The sequence below is a fragment of the Kogia breviceps genome, chromosome 10 (assembly GCF_026419965.1).
Source record: "Kogia breviceps isolate mKogBre1 chromosome 10, mKogBre1 haplotype 1, whole genome shotgun sequence".
NCBI lineage: Eukaryota > Metazoa > Chordata > Mammalia > Artiodactyla > Physeteridae > Kogia > Kogia breviceps.
The window spans coordinates 97,701,115-97,717,150 of NC_081319.1; the positions used below are offsets into that span (position 1 = coordinate 97,701,115).

At 51.5% G+C, this 16,036-nt stretch overlaps 1 protein-coding gene across 13 annotated transcripts in view; it reads right to left on the reverse strand.

Annotated features, from left to right (window-relative positions):
• Positions 1-16,036, reverse strand: part of PHACTR1 (phosphatase and actin regulator 1) — a 536,379-nt gene that overhangs the window by 5,464 nt on the left and 514,879 nt on the right. For 12 of the 13 annotated variants that reach the window (XM_067006755.1, XM_067006750.1, XM_067006751.1 and 9 more), the window contains 3 exons: positions 10,370-10,425; positions 6,604-6,665; positions 2,174-2,314 (listed from right to left, as the gene is read on the reverse strand). In XM_067006755.1, coding sequence (XP_066862856.1) covers positions 2,174-2,314; positions 6,604-6,665; positions 10,370-10,425 — 259 coding nt within the window. Of the gene's footprint in view, positions 1-2,173; positions 2,315-6,603; positions 6,666-10,361; positions 10,426-16,036 lie in introns of those variants that run through there. The other variant, XM_067006761.1, reaches the window with a different exon arrangement.

Genomic DNA, 16,036 nt, shown 5'->3' on the forward strand with positions numbered 1-16,036 from the left:
AGACGTGGGAAAAAGAATGTTCACAGCAGCACGATTCATCACAGCAGCACTGTCCAGCAGCAGGAAAGCAGGCAGATACATTCCGGAAGAGTCATAACTCTAAACACTATGGCATTTCTCTTTACAGTCCTCTTTGTGCATCTGTAATATTAAAGACACACACTCTGTGCCCTTCCATTAAAAGTGTAATAACACAAGCGTTTCTTCCTAAGATAAAGTTATTTGTAAACATTCTAATGGTCACGCGATACTTGACCGTATTCCCGTTACTATGATCATTGACGTGCAAGCGCTGTGTGCCAAGCACCGTGCTCCGTGCTCTGTGTTCTCTATCCAGCCTGCTCCCGGAGCGCTGAGCTCCAGCACGGTCACTGTTTCATGCCATCGCCTGCGGCTGAAGTCTGCGCACTCCGCGTCTGCCCAAAGCCCCAGCCCCTGAGGCCGCCGGTCCGCTAGTCCTCAAAGCGTTCTTTTCTCTCCTTACCAAACCATTAGCAACCAGGGCCACCACCGCAGGCCCACTGGCCTAGCCAATTCCGTCTACCAGAGCGCTGCTAACACTTGGGACAGAGTGGATGTGGTACCACGCTTGCTGCTGGTATGGCTGTCCTCCAGTTTATCTATTCCTCTCTGGAAATTTCAACCTTATCACCTCACCCTCACTCTCACAACTCTGCCTCCAAAATGTGACTGAAGACGGGAGATTAAGAACCCTGCCGACGTACTTCCATACTCCTCCTATTCTTTTTTTCCTTCCACTATCCATCTATCCCCCAGGCAGGAAGGAGCCGACGTGGCATTCCCTCTTCTTGGCTGGAGCTCCCCTTCCTTAAGGCAGTAAAACCACATGGTCTAAGAGAGACCAATGGGAATCTCTTCTATGCCATGGAAGGAACTCTATGGTCTGAGTCCTCCAGACTTAGCCCTTGATACGGGACCAGAAGACAATACCAGCAATTGGTAAATATCCCAAACAAAAAAAAAATACATTGCTCTACTCTCCAAAAAATTTATCTCTGTCTTACAATTACTATTTTTAGTGTAGAGTGAGTGCCTGTCTCACGTCTCTCCTGACCTGTATTTATGTTTTTGTATTTTTTAATTTTATTTTTTTATACTTCAGGTTCTTAGTAGTCATCAGTTTTATACACGTCACTGTCTACATGTCAACCCCAATCGCCCAGTTCAGCACACCCCCAGCCCCTGGAAAAGTCTTTACATAGGATCAGAATGGCTCCTCCCAAGGAAGGAAGGCACTCGGTTACGGTGCCTGGCCGGGGGGTGGGAGGTGTGGCCACTGCTTCCCAGCGGCCCCGGAGGAACTGGATAGGCTCCCTCACAGCTGCTCAGGATTCTAGCTGGTACCTTCCCTTGACCTTTGCCAGTTCCCTCAGCCTTGGTCAGCAAGCACGCTGCAGTGAGAGTGTAACAACAGAGCGAGGTCACATCTATGTGACACAACTGCCCGGGGTGGGGCGGACGGGCCTGCCTCCTGCCCGAGGTGAGGGGTGCTGGTTCTTGGGGCTGCCCACCGTGGATTCCTATAGAGGGGAGAGGTGAGGTTTCCACTCGTCAGGACCTGGGGGCTGGCCCGCCCCGGGCGGTGGTGGTGGTGGGGGGTACGGTTTCTGGGAGGTGCCTCTGGCCGGGTCAGTTCCCCCCCTCCCCCCTCCCAAGTACAGCGGCTTCCCTGGGCTTACGCTGCAGCCGGAGGCCGGGCTCCGGGTGACCTCCTGCGTGGCCTGTGAGGAAGCCACCTGCCCCGGGAAGGGATGGGGCAAAGGCAGGACTCTAGGAGAAGGTCCCCGGTGTACCCCCGAGTCCCCTTATTGTCACTTGCACACTGCACAGTTACTGTCTTTTTTTTTTTTTTTTTTAAAGGCCCTTACCCTCCAGTTCCTCATGGTGCCTGGATTAAGAATCACAAAGGATCCCCAAGCAGAGGTCCCCTTAGATGCGTGTGTGGATGAACGGCGCTGCCTTGTGCCTTCTCCAGAGCGGGGGAGAACCAGCTCAGCGCCCTCTCCGCACACTGTCTGGAGCCCTTGGGCAAAGGTGCCGGGAGCAGCGCCACAGCCTGCCTGGCAGCCACTCGGCCTCCAGTACCGAGCCGGGCACCACGCGGTCTCCTGGCAGCAAGCTGGAGACCCGACCCCCTCCCCGGCCCCCTTACTTTGTCTGCAGCGGTGAGGCGGGTCCAGGGCTTGTCGGCCCTGCGGTCATAGTCCTGAGCGTCGGCCACCTCCACGTAATCGCTGAAGCGGATGAGGATCTTCCGTTCCCTCAGCTCTTCCACTGTGGGCCTCTGGCTGAGCTGCGGGAGGGAGGGGTGGGTGCAGTCAGCCCGTGACGCTCAGATCGCTTGGTCCATCCGTGAATTTACAGGTGGGAAGACGAGGTCCAGAGAGGCAGCTGATGCATCACACACGTGTGGGGGGCAGGGCCCAGGGGACACGGGGCTCCTGATTCCTGGACTTCCCCAGGGCTCTGTGAAAGAGTGGACTAACTCACGAGCTGCCTCCAGGCCTATGCAGACCGCCGGCCAGGCTGTCCCTCGATAGCACCGCGGTGTCTCGCGGTGTCTCGGTCTGCACTCGCGGTATGTCTGTGTGCGTGGCTGTGGATCTTCCCGTGTCTGTCCTACCTTTCCCATCAGGTGACAGAAACCTTACACAACAGTCTTATATTATTCTCGACTTGTGAATCCACATCTGTGTGTCAAATTTAGTGCTCTCTGCAAGGTGGGTTTGTAATACTTGCTGTGTGTGTGTGTGTCTTAGACACAAAGAAAGTGTGTGTGCAAACGGTCTGCAAACTCCGGGGTGTGCAGCAACGAGAGTATGTTGATTTATGAGGTCATGGAGACCCTACCCCTCAACAGCTCAAATGAAAGGCGAGTCCACAAAGGCAGAGCCGGCCTGCGTGGATGCCAAGGGAGACTCGGGCGGGCCCTTTGGACAGGTCTGTGGTGAAGGAATGAAACAAGGGAGTTATTCAACCATCTCCCAGTGTTACCCGCTAGCACGCTTCCTTTGTACCTGAACAACATAAGGCTGACTTTTCTATCATCTCTTCCTGTCTCCAGATTTATTTCTCCTGGAGCAACACAGTCGCCCCCTCTTTAGGATGCTGTCCATTCATGTTCAGCCGACGTTAGTTAAAAGCAGTTTTTCTCTAAGCCCTAGACTGTATCTAATGCTACTAATAGAAGATGCAGTCAAATAGAAGCTTCCCACAAAGGCCTATGAAACAAACAAACGCAAGTGAATCCAGACCACTCGGGCCGTTTTGACGGTATAGCATGCAGCTGCCATACACCTTTGGCTGGTGCCAGAGTGTCCCAGCTTGCTACCAACTGGCCTACAATGGAAGAGCAGCATTCGACGACTGCCCGGCTGGTGCCGAGCAGCACGGCGACGGCTGCTGCGAGGCTCCGGACGGGACCAAAGCAGCCTGCCGGGCCCCCTTGGCCCAGGGGGGAAAAACCTGGGGCTCAGAGGCCTACTGGGCTGTGCCACTGGTCCCCTGTCTAGACGCTGGGCAGCTCCTCCCCTCAGAGTGGCTGCAGTCTGTCCCGAGGTGGCCCTGGTTTTCCCGGGACAGGGCATTTTGGCACCAGCTGTGACCTGTCACAGGAAACCAGAGGTTTCCCACGCTCTATGGTTAGGGGTGCTGTAAACAAAACTGGTGGCCTATCCTGACTCCAAGATGTGAGTGCAGGGCGCCCTGTACTGTCATTAGAGTACACAGGCATTTACCGTAATACCACAGGGCATGAAGACTTCTACTCCAAGCCCCAGTTTGTTTCTAAGGACTTACTAGCTCGCCCTGGGGTTGTTAGACAAACAGTACTATTTTCTAAGTGTGCCATGACAGGAGAAAGCTTGTTGTTAAAGTCGGAATTTCTAATTTACATTTCTCACAGTCATGATCTAGATGTTATTAATGCAGCCTGTCTATGGTAGAGTCTGGAGTGAACAGAAACCTACAGCTTGGCTCCGAAGGTGAGGGGCTGTTTTTCATGCCTGAATCTGGTGGGGATTAGACACGACCTCTCCAGCTCGATAAGAGACCAGGCCCAAGCGCCACCAGGGAGTGAGTGAGGAGGGCGCCGAGTTCTCCCGCTGGGAGAGTCTCTAACAACTGCCCGGACCCTGCTGTGAGCCAGGGCTCACACCCCTAGCCACACGGGGCTCGGGAGAGGTGCCTCTGGCTCATGGATGGCTCTAGCCCTTGGGGTGCGTGAACCCAACTTACATGCCTGGACACTAAGGAAATAATCTTTGCGGCCAAAGTTGTTTTTCGGGGGATGATGGGCTGGAAGAAGGGGTGGGGTGCAGAGGTTGGTAGCGTTATGTTTCCATCTATGGCAGCAATAATATCGTTTGCAACCAATTACTCAACAAGAGGGTACGTTGAGACCCCAATTCCACTATTAATACAGCCTGACCCAGGTACATTTCTTCCCTTCCTTCCCTCCTTTCCTTCCTCCCTTCCAGCCGTCCTCACTCCAATCCTTCCCATTCATGCATCCATCCAGCTAGCTAGCGAGTTTTTGGAAGTGGGAAGCGGGCATTTATTCCAAGATAAAGCATGTGAATTTTAGGTTAGTCTCAATTTGGCCGAAGAAAATGCCTGGTCTGTGGCTATCAGCATCTGCTACTGTGTTTTTATTTTTCTCAGTGTCTTAAATAGAATGATATTGAGGAAAGCCTCGGGCTGAGGGTAAGTGAAAAGCATCTCCCACCACTGGCTTCTGGCCTTGGTGTGATAAAGGCTCCCGAGGAACAGAACGTACCCAGAGCCAGGAGGTGATATGGATTCCCCACCGGCTGGCACGCTCCACATCTCTGTTCACAAAACCAGATGTGAACGCTGTCCCTGGTGTCTCCCTCATAAACTGTTTATCCCTTCCCTCAGGCTCATTATTTCTAATTCCCCAAGCCAGTCCCAGGGGAGGCAAATGCTGAAATTACAAGGCAATTTTCCTGGGAGAAGGAAAGAGAGGTAACCAGGAGGAGGAAGAGGCATTTATCTTGACTTGAGGACCTGCAAAAACCCCACCCCTAGCATTACCCCTCCTGGGGGAGATGGGTGTGGGAGGAGACCCTCTTCTCTCACCCCGTCCTGCCAAACTATGCAATTAGTCAAGCTTTCCCTTGCAAAATCGTCTGCTCTTTTTAAAGAGATGAGAATTAGGTGCATGTCCAAATCTTTTCCTATTACTAGTTTTTAGCAAGAAACCCTAAAGTTTAGGAGAATTTTGGGGTCCCACAATCAAGTCCAATGAACTCTATGAAAATCTGATTAAACACTTTTTTCTGAATGTCTAGACCTTTCTGTATCAGAAACGAGGGGTCATCACCAGTCTCCCTTTGATACCCTCATCATTTCAAAGACACACTCAGAGTAATGCATCTCCCCCGGTCCTCCTCACTACTCAGTCTCAGGAAAAGGGATGCCCTGCGTCCAAAGGCTGGGTGGTCTTAAGGATGTAAGAGTCAGACCTTGACTGGAGTGAGGGCACCTGGGTGAAGTGAGGGCCCTTAGCTCTTATTCTGATTTCCCACCAGGGGACACCAGCCCGTCACCGGCTTGTCAGGCCCTTGCTTATCCTACTCCTTTTAATTGGGATGGCGTTTGGCTTGTCACCATATGTTTGGGATGCTCTAAGGGCAAGAAAAGTGTTGAGAAACACAAAACCATCACCTTAATAATTGGTACGATATTTTAGGATCTCTGAATTTCTTCCTTTGCATAGTATTTCTAGGGAGAAAAATCCATTAACAAACCTTTAAAAAATTAATTTTAATGGGTCTCTTAGCTGTCTCTAACCTTTGAGTATCTTTCTCTCAAGACGGTCACTGTAGGAGGCTGATGAGACACTCTAGTCAGACAGAATATAGTAGTATATCTTCTGTGTCATGAACTAAAGCTGTCAACGTCCTCCAAGAATAGCCTCAAATAAGAGTTTATTATCAAAGAGGCCACCCATAGAATTAGATCCACTTGGGTCTACATTACATTGCCAAGCCGTCTATTTTGGGGGTGAAAAACATAAAAATTCTAGCTTTCTGACTTTTATCTCAGTGTTTTTCAAACACCTTCATTAGATTTATCAATACTTTTGGCATTTTCCTAATTCAGTCATTCAAATTGGATTTAGCATAATAAACTCAAATAGTTCTTAGGTAACGGGTCAGTAATAGTACCGGCGGAGACAAGGAAAACTCACTTTCCCGGGGTCATAGCAAATAACCGATATGTTTGAACTTCTGATTTTGATAATGAATTTCCAGTTGCCTAATGGGGTTACAGTGAGTTTTTAAAAACAAAATATTCACTGTAACTGCAAATATAATGCACCTGACATCAAGTTGCGTGGGGGCAGGCCAGTGTCACCAGCCAAAAGGACTAAGGATCACGAAGCTGAGTGGACCGCTGGCCCCTGGAGAGTCCAGAGAGCCGCACGCCCTGACACCCGAGGAATGGAACCATTAACGTCACTTCCAATGGGCCAGGCAGTTGCAAGGCCAACACAGGGCACAGCGGGGGAGGGTGGCCCCCTGTCCCGCCCCAGCTCGGCATGGAGGATCGTCTCACCTTTCGAGTTAACCTCCTCTTGATCTCTCGTTTCTCCTCTTGTTCCTCTTGTTCATTCCGAGCTGAAAGAAACATTTCAGACGCTTTAGATGTTGGTAGCAGCGTCGCGCCGCAGGAACAAAACGAGGCACGGCTGACGCCACATGCAAGGCTGGAATTTCAAAACGCTCACCTCTCGCAAGTCCTGACGCCATTCATTCTCTGCATCTTCCAAGAAGTCCACAGAGCACGTGTGAGGCCACAGTGTGGGATACAACTGCCTACATTTAGACTTCTAAGGAGCGTCTTAGGAGAGCAGGCTCCAGAGCTTAAACCTTCTCAGCTCAATATGTGGGGTGACTTAGCGTCAGGTGTGTAAAGCGCCGAAGGGAGCCGGCATTGGGAGGACAGAGAACGCGCGAGTATCTAAGTAACTCAGTGACCTTGGGTACCTCACTTTCCCCCCAGGCCTTCCGATGGAAGCACGGATCGCAGCGTAATACCGTCTCACTTGAAGAAAAACCACGAACGTCAGCCTGGCTCCCACGCCTCTGCCTCTCGTCTACTGAACTGAGGGTGGCGTCAGAGAGAGACCACCACGCTGCCGCTTGATTTTGCACAGGCTGCATCAAAAGGGCCCTTGCGTTCCCTCATTTTGAAATCACCCCTGGAAACTATGGTTCCACAGCTCCATTAACTTACCGCGCGGCGCACACTCACCCTTGGGCGGTCTCGGTACAGGACAGGGCTGTAAAACGGGGGTCCCCTTGTACCCAGAAGTGGGGTGCCCTCGCCCCTCCTGCCAGCCCGATGGCAGCAACCACAGCCTCAGCTAACTCACCCTGCAGGTGGCAACACCTCCGGCCGGGAGGCACGGTGGTGGTTCAGAGCACAACTCACGTCCTTGCTGACACCCCCGGGGGCACGGTTTGGCCAGTGTGACTGCCTGTGGCGACCGGGATCTTGGACCGGGGCCGCTCCACAAATGGCCCCATCCTGCCATGGGCCAAAGTCCCCCGGGGTCCCCGCTGCCCCAAATCCCACCCGAGAGCTCCTTCCTTTGAACTGAAAGGGCCTCCTTCCCCCACCGCCCCGCCGCCCAGGGTTCCTTTTAAAAATGAGAATTTCTCTTGGATAGAAGAAACCTGTTCAACTAGTCAGCCATTACTATCTTCGTATGAACTAATGTATCAGAGAGAGACTGGGAGGCAGACTGCGAGCCCCAGAAGAAGGGAGGCCCCCAAGCGCTGCGTTTGCAGGTGGGAGGGAGGACGGAAGGAAAGGTCTAGAGTGGGTGGTGAGCGCCCCGGGGGGCAGCTCGAGGGCACTGGGTCGAAATGTACAGACTTGTAGCAGATCAGGGCCAGGAGGGGCCCAGGAGGGGCCCTAGGCTACTGCTTGTGGTTTGGAAAGGAGGACAGGAAGGTCCAGGGGAGTTGAGCGGCTGGCCACACACTCCATGGCTAACAGACAGTCAGACAAACAGTCCAGCTCCCTTTCTTGCTTGGCTACGCTGCCTCTGCCCCGATCACACTTTGCTCAGGGCCAGCCCTCCTCCTCCTCCTCACTGGTTACTGGCCTCAGACTCCCCTCGGAGCTGCCTCATCTTACAGGACCCCTCCCGAGCCGTGAACACAGAGCCCTCATTGCCTACAGGTGTTCCTGAGGTCCCTCTGGGGGGACCCCAGCTACCACCTGTCGAACCTATACCTTTTGCAACTACGCAAACAGGACAAAGACGCAAGAGGCAACAGGACGAAAGGGGGCTGTGGGAACAACCTGTAAGCCCTTGGCTGCCCTGAACCTGAGGCCCCAGGCTCACTAGACGCAAGTAACTGTCTCTAAGACCCGAGTGTCTTTCTGGAGGGTGAGAAAAACCTAACTCGAGGGGCCTGCCCGTCGCCTCCCACGGACCTGGGCAGACGAGGTGTGGAAGCCGGTGCCTTCGGAGCCAAGTGAGCTGGGGATTCTCTGCCTTCTCTTTCCCAAACCTGGGCCCTCGCCGAGAGAAGTGCTATCTTCTGAAACCTGAACAATTCCACAGACGTTTTTAGCCTCTTCACATTTAAGAGGTACCAAGTACCGTGTGGCCCTGTACGAAAGTTGTACAGAGATTCCTTCAGCAGCCCACGGATCCGTGTGAGGCACGTCTGGCGGAGAAGTTTAAAAGGAGAAGAAAGCCCGTTCACCAGATTTCTGGCTTTAGGAACAAATGGACACCTTTAAATTTTTCTTTCTCTCTCCAACGTAGACAATTTATAACGGATCAGCTATCAAGTTGGGGCAGAAAGGGAGACACGCTGGCCAAATGCTTCCCCAACCAGGAAAATCATCTGAAAGAATTCTAATTCTGTTTCACGGCAAAGTAAACTTAGAAACTTGTAAAGGCGCCCCTTCGTTAGGAAGAACATAATCATATGCACAACTTCCTGGAGATCGGGGGAAATGGGTGAGGTGCCCTCAGGACTGAGGAAGGTCAAGGCTGAAAGGAACAGGCACTGCGAGGCGAGGGCGTGGCTGAAGCTGGGAGCAGGGCGGCAGGATGCTGGTGGAGGCACAGGGCCCGCAGGTGGGTGCCCTGGGGGAAGGGTGCTGTGGGTCACGACGCCCCCCCCCCCCCCCATCACAGCCCTCGCCGGTGACATTGAACAGTAAACCATTTGGCGTGGACCCAGTCGCAAGGCCACAACGGGGAAGGCGAGAAAAGCAAAATCAAGAACACTTTTGTTTGGTCGAAGTGGAAATACCCAGCCACTCACACAGGGGCCTCACGCGACCGGGGCGTGCGTGTGCGTGCGTGTGCGTGTGCGTGCGTGCGCGTGCGTGCGTGCGTGCGCCTGCATGCATAGCACAGAAGTTCTGTAAAACTCTGCGTAGCATACATTTCTCTTTTCTGGAGCAAATCAGAAAGGGATAGATGTGTGGGGAGAAAGGGTCTGAATTAAACTAAAAATATCTGTTGACCATCTGGAGGGCAGTGTCGGTGAGAGTGCAGCATATGATGAAGCTGAGAGGTTTTAGTTTTCGATTGCTGAATAGCTCCCCCTAAACTGAGGCATACTGGTTGGTGCCCATGAGATGCTTGATTTCTTTCTGCATTTTAAAAATAGGTATTTTAAGCACCACATGGCCTTTCTGTACCTAGGCAAATATCTCTGTGTCCCGCACCAAACAAGAGGGTCGTCGGCTTTTTCTGTCCACAGACACAGTGACAGCGAGGTTTCTTGAATGAGAGCCTGGGCAGCTACACCAGCGGCCAGTTGTAGGAGGCCTGAGCGGAGGCCAGGAAGGAGTTCCCCTTGGAAATGCTCTCCTAGACTTTAGGTTTAATGCTCAGAGGGAGGGGGGATTTTATCACCAGCAGCCGGCTGCAGTGGAAAGTCACGCTTTCTGGTCTTCGTTTGCAAATGGCTACTTGCCCTATTTTAGCCATCAATATCGTATTTGCAGTTTTTCAGCCCATCTGGGTTTGAAGGTGAGCCCAGCCCTCACTTACTAGTAAGTTCTCTCGCTCAAACTTTTCAGCTTCTCTGACTTGGCAGCCCGCTAAAGGGCAGGTTCTTCTTGCAGACCCTGAGGTCCTCACGAACCAAGTGGCTTCGGATTTGCTTGCTCTGTGGGGGATGCTCTCTCAGACGTTCGAACACACGAGGGCGAAGCCTCTGCCGCCAGAGAGGGTTTCGATCGTGTCCGCGCCAGCACACGGGGGAGACCCCGTGACCCGCCACCAAACAGTAACCACCGCCACCACAAAACAGCAGCGCTTGTCACGGGCTCTGTCACTTACGTTTCAGAATGTTCCTTTGCTCCAACTCCTCTGCAGTCGGCCTCTGGCTCAGTCGCCTGCGGAAGAAATCCAGGAAAAGTTTTGGGACCATATCGTAGCCTCCCTGGGTCGTCAATGTCCCCGGCCGTCGCAGATACATGAGGCAGGCTCGGCGGCTGGAGGCCCTGTTCCATCCTGTGCTCTGAAAGACTGACGCTCACCACCAACGCCTCCTGAGTTCCTCGTTTCCAACCCCAGGAAAGGCACGGACGTGACGTCACGTGGAGCTAAACCCCTCCCTCCATCGGCCCCTCCCCAGCCCAGCTCCTCCGGGCCTCCAGGCGCGTGGACTCTTCTCACAGAAGTCCCTTTCTTTCGTGTGGCCTCCCGACTTCGGGAGCATGGCCTCTGCTGCTCTCCCCGCGGCCCCGAGGCTAGAGCTCGCCTCTTGCCATGTTTGTGCAGACTCAGAACACACAGAGGCTCATGGCCCCATGGAGACGGGAGAGAGCATGTCTGTCTGCAGAGAACAATAGCTGCCCTTCTGGTCCCCACCCATCGCCACCAGAGCCTTATTAGACAGAAGATGGCGAATGAACAGGAACAGAAATGACACTTGCTGCCGGCGCGTAATTTAGCCACAAGTGAAACATCATAGCCAGGATGTGAACTTGCTATGATGCAACAGCAGGGGCCGCGTGGGCAGACAGTGGACGGACACCATGTAGGGACAGAAGTTGCCTGAGAATGGGAAGGATACCGAAGAGGAGACCATGTGTTCTTAGAGATGCTTTTACGGATCTGACTCCAAAGGCAAGGGAAACAAGAGCAAAAACAAGTGGGACTACATCATACGAAAATGCTTCTGCACAGCCAAGGAAATTTGCATCAGAACAAAAAGGCAACCTACAGAATGGGAGAAGATAATTGCAAACCATATATCTGATAAGGGGTTAAAATCCAAAGTATATAAAGTGCTAATGCAACTCAACAATAACAAAAAGCAAACAACCTGATTAAGAAATGGGCAGAGGATCTACGTGTCCATTGACAGATGAATGGATAAAGAAGATGTGGCACATATGTACAATGGAATATTACTCCGCCATAAAAAGAAACGAAATTGAGATATTTGTAGTGAGGTGGATGGACCTAGAGTCTGTCACACAGAGTGAAGTAAGTCAGAAAGAGAAAAACAAATACCGTGTGCTAACACATATCTATGGAATCTTAAAAAAAAAAAAGGCATGAAGAACCTAGGGGCAGGACGGGAATAAAGACACAGACCTACTAGAGCATGGACTTGAGGACACGGTGGGGAGGGGGAAGGGTAAGCTGGGACGAAGTGAGAGAGCGGCATGGACATATATACACTACCAAACGTAAAAGAGATAGCTAGTGGGAAGCAGCCGCATAGCACAGGGAGATCAGCTCGGTGCTCTGTGACGCCCCTAGAGGGGTGGGATAGGGAGGGTGGGAGGGAGACGCAAGAGGGAGGGGATATGGGGATACATGTATACGTATAGCTGATTCACTTTGTTATACAGCAGAAACTAACACACCATTGTAAAGCAATTACACTCCAATAAAGATGTTAAATAAATAAACATAATATGTTGCTTTACAAGGAAAAAAAAGGCTAAACAACAACAACAACAAGACATTGGCAGAGGATCTGAATAGACACTTTTCCAGAGAAGACATACAGATGGCCAGCAGGCACATGAAAGGACGCTGGACATCACTAATTACCAGGGAAATGTAAATCAAAACCACAATGAGGTATCACTTCACATGTCAGGATGGCTGTCATCAAAGAGCCCACACAGAACAAGTGTTGGCAAGCACGTGGAGGAAAGGGAACCCTCGTACACTGCTGGTGGGAATGTAAATTGGTGCAGCCACTACGGAAAACAGTCTGGAGATTCCTCAAAAAATTAAGACTAGAACTACCATATGACCTAGCTATTCCACTTCTGGGTATTTATCTGAAGAAGAGGAAAACACTAATTTGAAAAGATATCTGCACCTCCATGTTCACTACACCATTATATACAATAGCTAAGATATGGAAGCAATCTAAGGGTCCACTGATAGATGCATGGATAAAGAAGATGTGGTACATACACACAATGGAATATTACTCAGCCATGAAAAAGAATGAAATCTCACCATTTGCAACACGGATGGACCTTGAAGGTATTATTCTAAGTGAAATAAGTCACACATAGAAAGACAAATCCCATGTGATTTCACTCCTATTAGAATCTAAGAAACCCCCAAAGAAACGAACAAACACAATAAAACAGAAATAAACTCACAGACATTAGATCAGTGGTTACCAGAGGGAAAGGGGACTTGGTGGGGGGTGGTGGTGAAACGGGTGAAGGGGGTCACTGTATGGTGACGGATGGTAGCTAGACTTATGGTGGTGATCACGTTGCAGTGTATACAGCTGTTGAATTATAATGCTGTAGACCTGAAACTTATATTTAAAAAAAGAAAAAGAGAACCACATGCCCAGATAAAGTTCCAGGAATGATCACACAACGGGCCTCGGCACCACAGAGATGTTTGTATTTCGGAGGCTCTTGAAAATTACTTAACAACCCTGCAGAATTTAACAGTTCTGCTTCCCCATTGGGATGAGGTGTGGCTGAGATGAGAAAACTGTGGGAGGAGTTTGAGGTTCCTCTGAGTCGTCCAGTGGGACTAAGAGGTAAAAAAGGGTGCTGTCCTGGCAGCAGAGGTTAGAGTCCCTCCTTGGCAACTAGCGTGTATTGTTGGCAAGATGTTTACACCATGGACTCTGGAGACCCAGAGTGAAGATAAGAAGTCCACGGAGTCGCCAAGTGTAACTATTTTAAATCCAGGGCTCACTGGCAGTTGCTTCTGTGATTTGCCAAAATGTCATCACCACTGAGGCTGTAGATAGGGAAAGGGCCTCGATGCCAGAGAAAGGATTTTTGATCAGATACCTGTCTGCAAACCCCATAGCACCCTGGAAACTGCTGGAAATGGTATTCCAAAGTGTTTTTAAATTTGTAAGAACGTTCTCACATCTATTCTTCATTTTCTTCTCAAAACACCCCACGAAGGCGTTAGTTATTCACACTGATAAGGGCCTGCTGGGTATTTGGAAATTCACAATATGCTGGAGCTTCCAAATTTGGACTCGGCAGTCTTCCTGTCCTTTCTCAAACAGCATTCTCAGACTGTAGGAAGAAACTTGAGATTACACAGCTGGGCAAGCTTGTGTCATAGGTCTGGAATGCAACTCCTGACGCCACTTAGAATGAGTTTCTTAGAGGCTCTGCCTCACCTTTCAATTGATTTTCCCTGAGAAAACGGGTTTCTTTTGTAGGGATGCAAAGCCACCTTTCTGGGACCATTTAGTCAAACCCAGGTTTTTACAGGAAGCTTGGGTTTGGGGGCAGTATGTTTTGAAGAAGCCCTCCAGATTCAAGGTGGAGTTTGCATCTCAGAAGGGCGGGGCCGGTGTTTTGGAATCTTATGCGCTGACGTGTCTGCAGAAAGTTCCCTCACCGGCTTGTGCTAAGCAGCCCACGGATCCCACGACCAGATGCAGTCGCCTGGTTCTTTTCTGGCCTTTTTCTGTTTTTGTTTTTCTTATGCGACATGTTTGAAGGGGACAAAACAAGGAGTGACTGAACTGGTTTGACTTGACGCCGACAAGGACTTGTTCTGCAGCACGGATCTAAGGAGCCTTCTCCAGGCTTCGGAACAGCAAGCTCACAGCTTTCACTAGTATTTACAACTGCTTACGGTTTTGAGGGCCCTGACTTCAAAGTCTGGATCTCTGAAGCTGTATCTGCGTTTCAGGAAAGAAGAGCAGAACTGACTTTGGTTTGTTTGCTGCATCTCAGAGGGAGGTGACTGCCTTTTCAGACAGTTGGAGAGAGAAGAGGCAAAGGTGCTTCTGGAGACTGACCGAAAGGCAGGTCCTCTTTCCTAAGGCAGGAGAAGACGGGGGTTTTCCCCCCACCTTAGACAAGCATGCCGGGGCCAGGCAAAGCGGGGAAGCACTGAATTCTGTCCCCTGCACCTCCTTTGGCATCTTTCCCGAGGACCTGTCAGTGCCATGAAGCCTGGGGCATTTCTGTCTGGTCCTGGTCATCAGTACATCGTCGGTCCCTAGGAGACCACCGGGAACATCACAGGTGCTCATTTAGTAATTACCTAACCCAGATTCTACCAGCCCTGATGCCACAGATGCTACCTGGATGACGTCATCAACACTCACGGCTTCAGTTAGCGTCTACATGCCAGTGACCCCAGATTCCATACCCCTCAACACACTTTGGAGTTCCAGACACCTTTCCAAACTGCCTTCTTAGACTCCTGTAGGCCATCAAACTTAAAGGGTCCCAAAGGAATTCATTTACCTTCTTCCCCTCCTGTGCAGGTGGTTTTGCCACCTGGACAAATTATTTTGTCTACCAGTAACATTCCGACCTCCAGGGAGCTGCCCAGGAAACTGGGAATTATCCCCTCTGTACTTCACCCCTGGGGGTCACTCAACCACGGGGTGCCAACCATCTTTCCTTCCATCCCATCACCACCTCCTCCGGAAAGCAGGCCACCAGCATCTCCCCCATGCTGTCACCCTATCCTCTCCCACCCCAGACAGAATGGCCTTTCTAAGGGGCAAATCCGATCCCTCGACTCCCGGCTGGAAAGCCATGCACACCTTCCCGATGCCTGCAGGAGGCAGTCCAAGTACCCAAATGTCCTATAAGGTTCTTGGCGATCTGGCCGCTTGCCAAGAATCACCCCCGCCCTATTCTATAGACATACCCACCCCACCTCCTCTTGGCTCCTTCCAGATTCGCATGCCCTCCCTTGCGTCTAAATATTCTTTCTCTTCCTCTTTATCTGGCGCACTGACAGTAATCCCCAAGATCGCAGCTTAAACCTCAAGTATCACTTCCTCTGTTCACCAGCCTTTGGTGAAGGTGCTTTCACGGTCCATGACGACAGTCCCGTATCTCCTGCATCCTGGCGCTTCTTCTTCTACCCTCACCGCCCACCTCGTCCACTGGAGCCCAGAGCTGAAGCTCTGTGCGGTGCGGCCACGCCTGCCCCGTCCACCACCAGGGCTGCTTCACGAGCGTATGACCTGGGCAGTTGCAGAGAGACGCCCCCGCGCAGGAGGGGCCTGTGCTTGGAGCTTAAATGTTCTTGAGGCCCCTCAAGAGCCCATCACAACCTGGCTTCTGTCCACGCCACTCTACTGTGCTGGTTTTCAAGCAGGGACAACCGTGCCACCCCCCAGGGTGCATGTGGAAACGTCTGGGGACATTTTTGGTTGTCGTGATCGGGGAGGATGCCTTTTCTGGTTCTACCAGGCAGAACTGGTCACTCCGTCTGCTGTGCTCCTCCACCGTGACCACGCCTCATCCAGCACACTGGTAACAGCCATTTACACGAAGACCTCCTCACTTAGACCGTGAATGCTTCAAAGGCACACGTCACGTCCTATTTACCTCTGCGCTGCTAGACTTAGTATAGCGCCTGGCGCGTGGAAGGGACGAGTCACAGTACTTTAGCCCCATCGCTGTGCCCGTGGGTATGACCAGAGCCCTGGGCTTGCGCGACAGCCTTCCCGCTCCTGGAGGGGCTCCTCTGGGAAGTTGGCCAGCAGTTTGCTTTTACCCCTCAGTACTC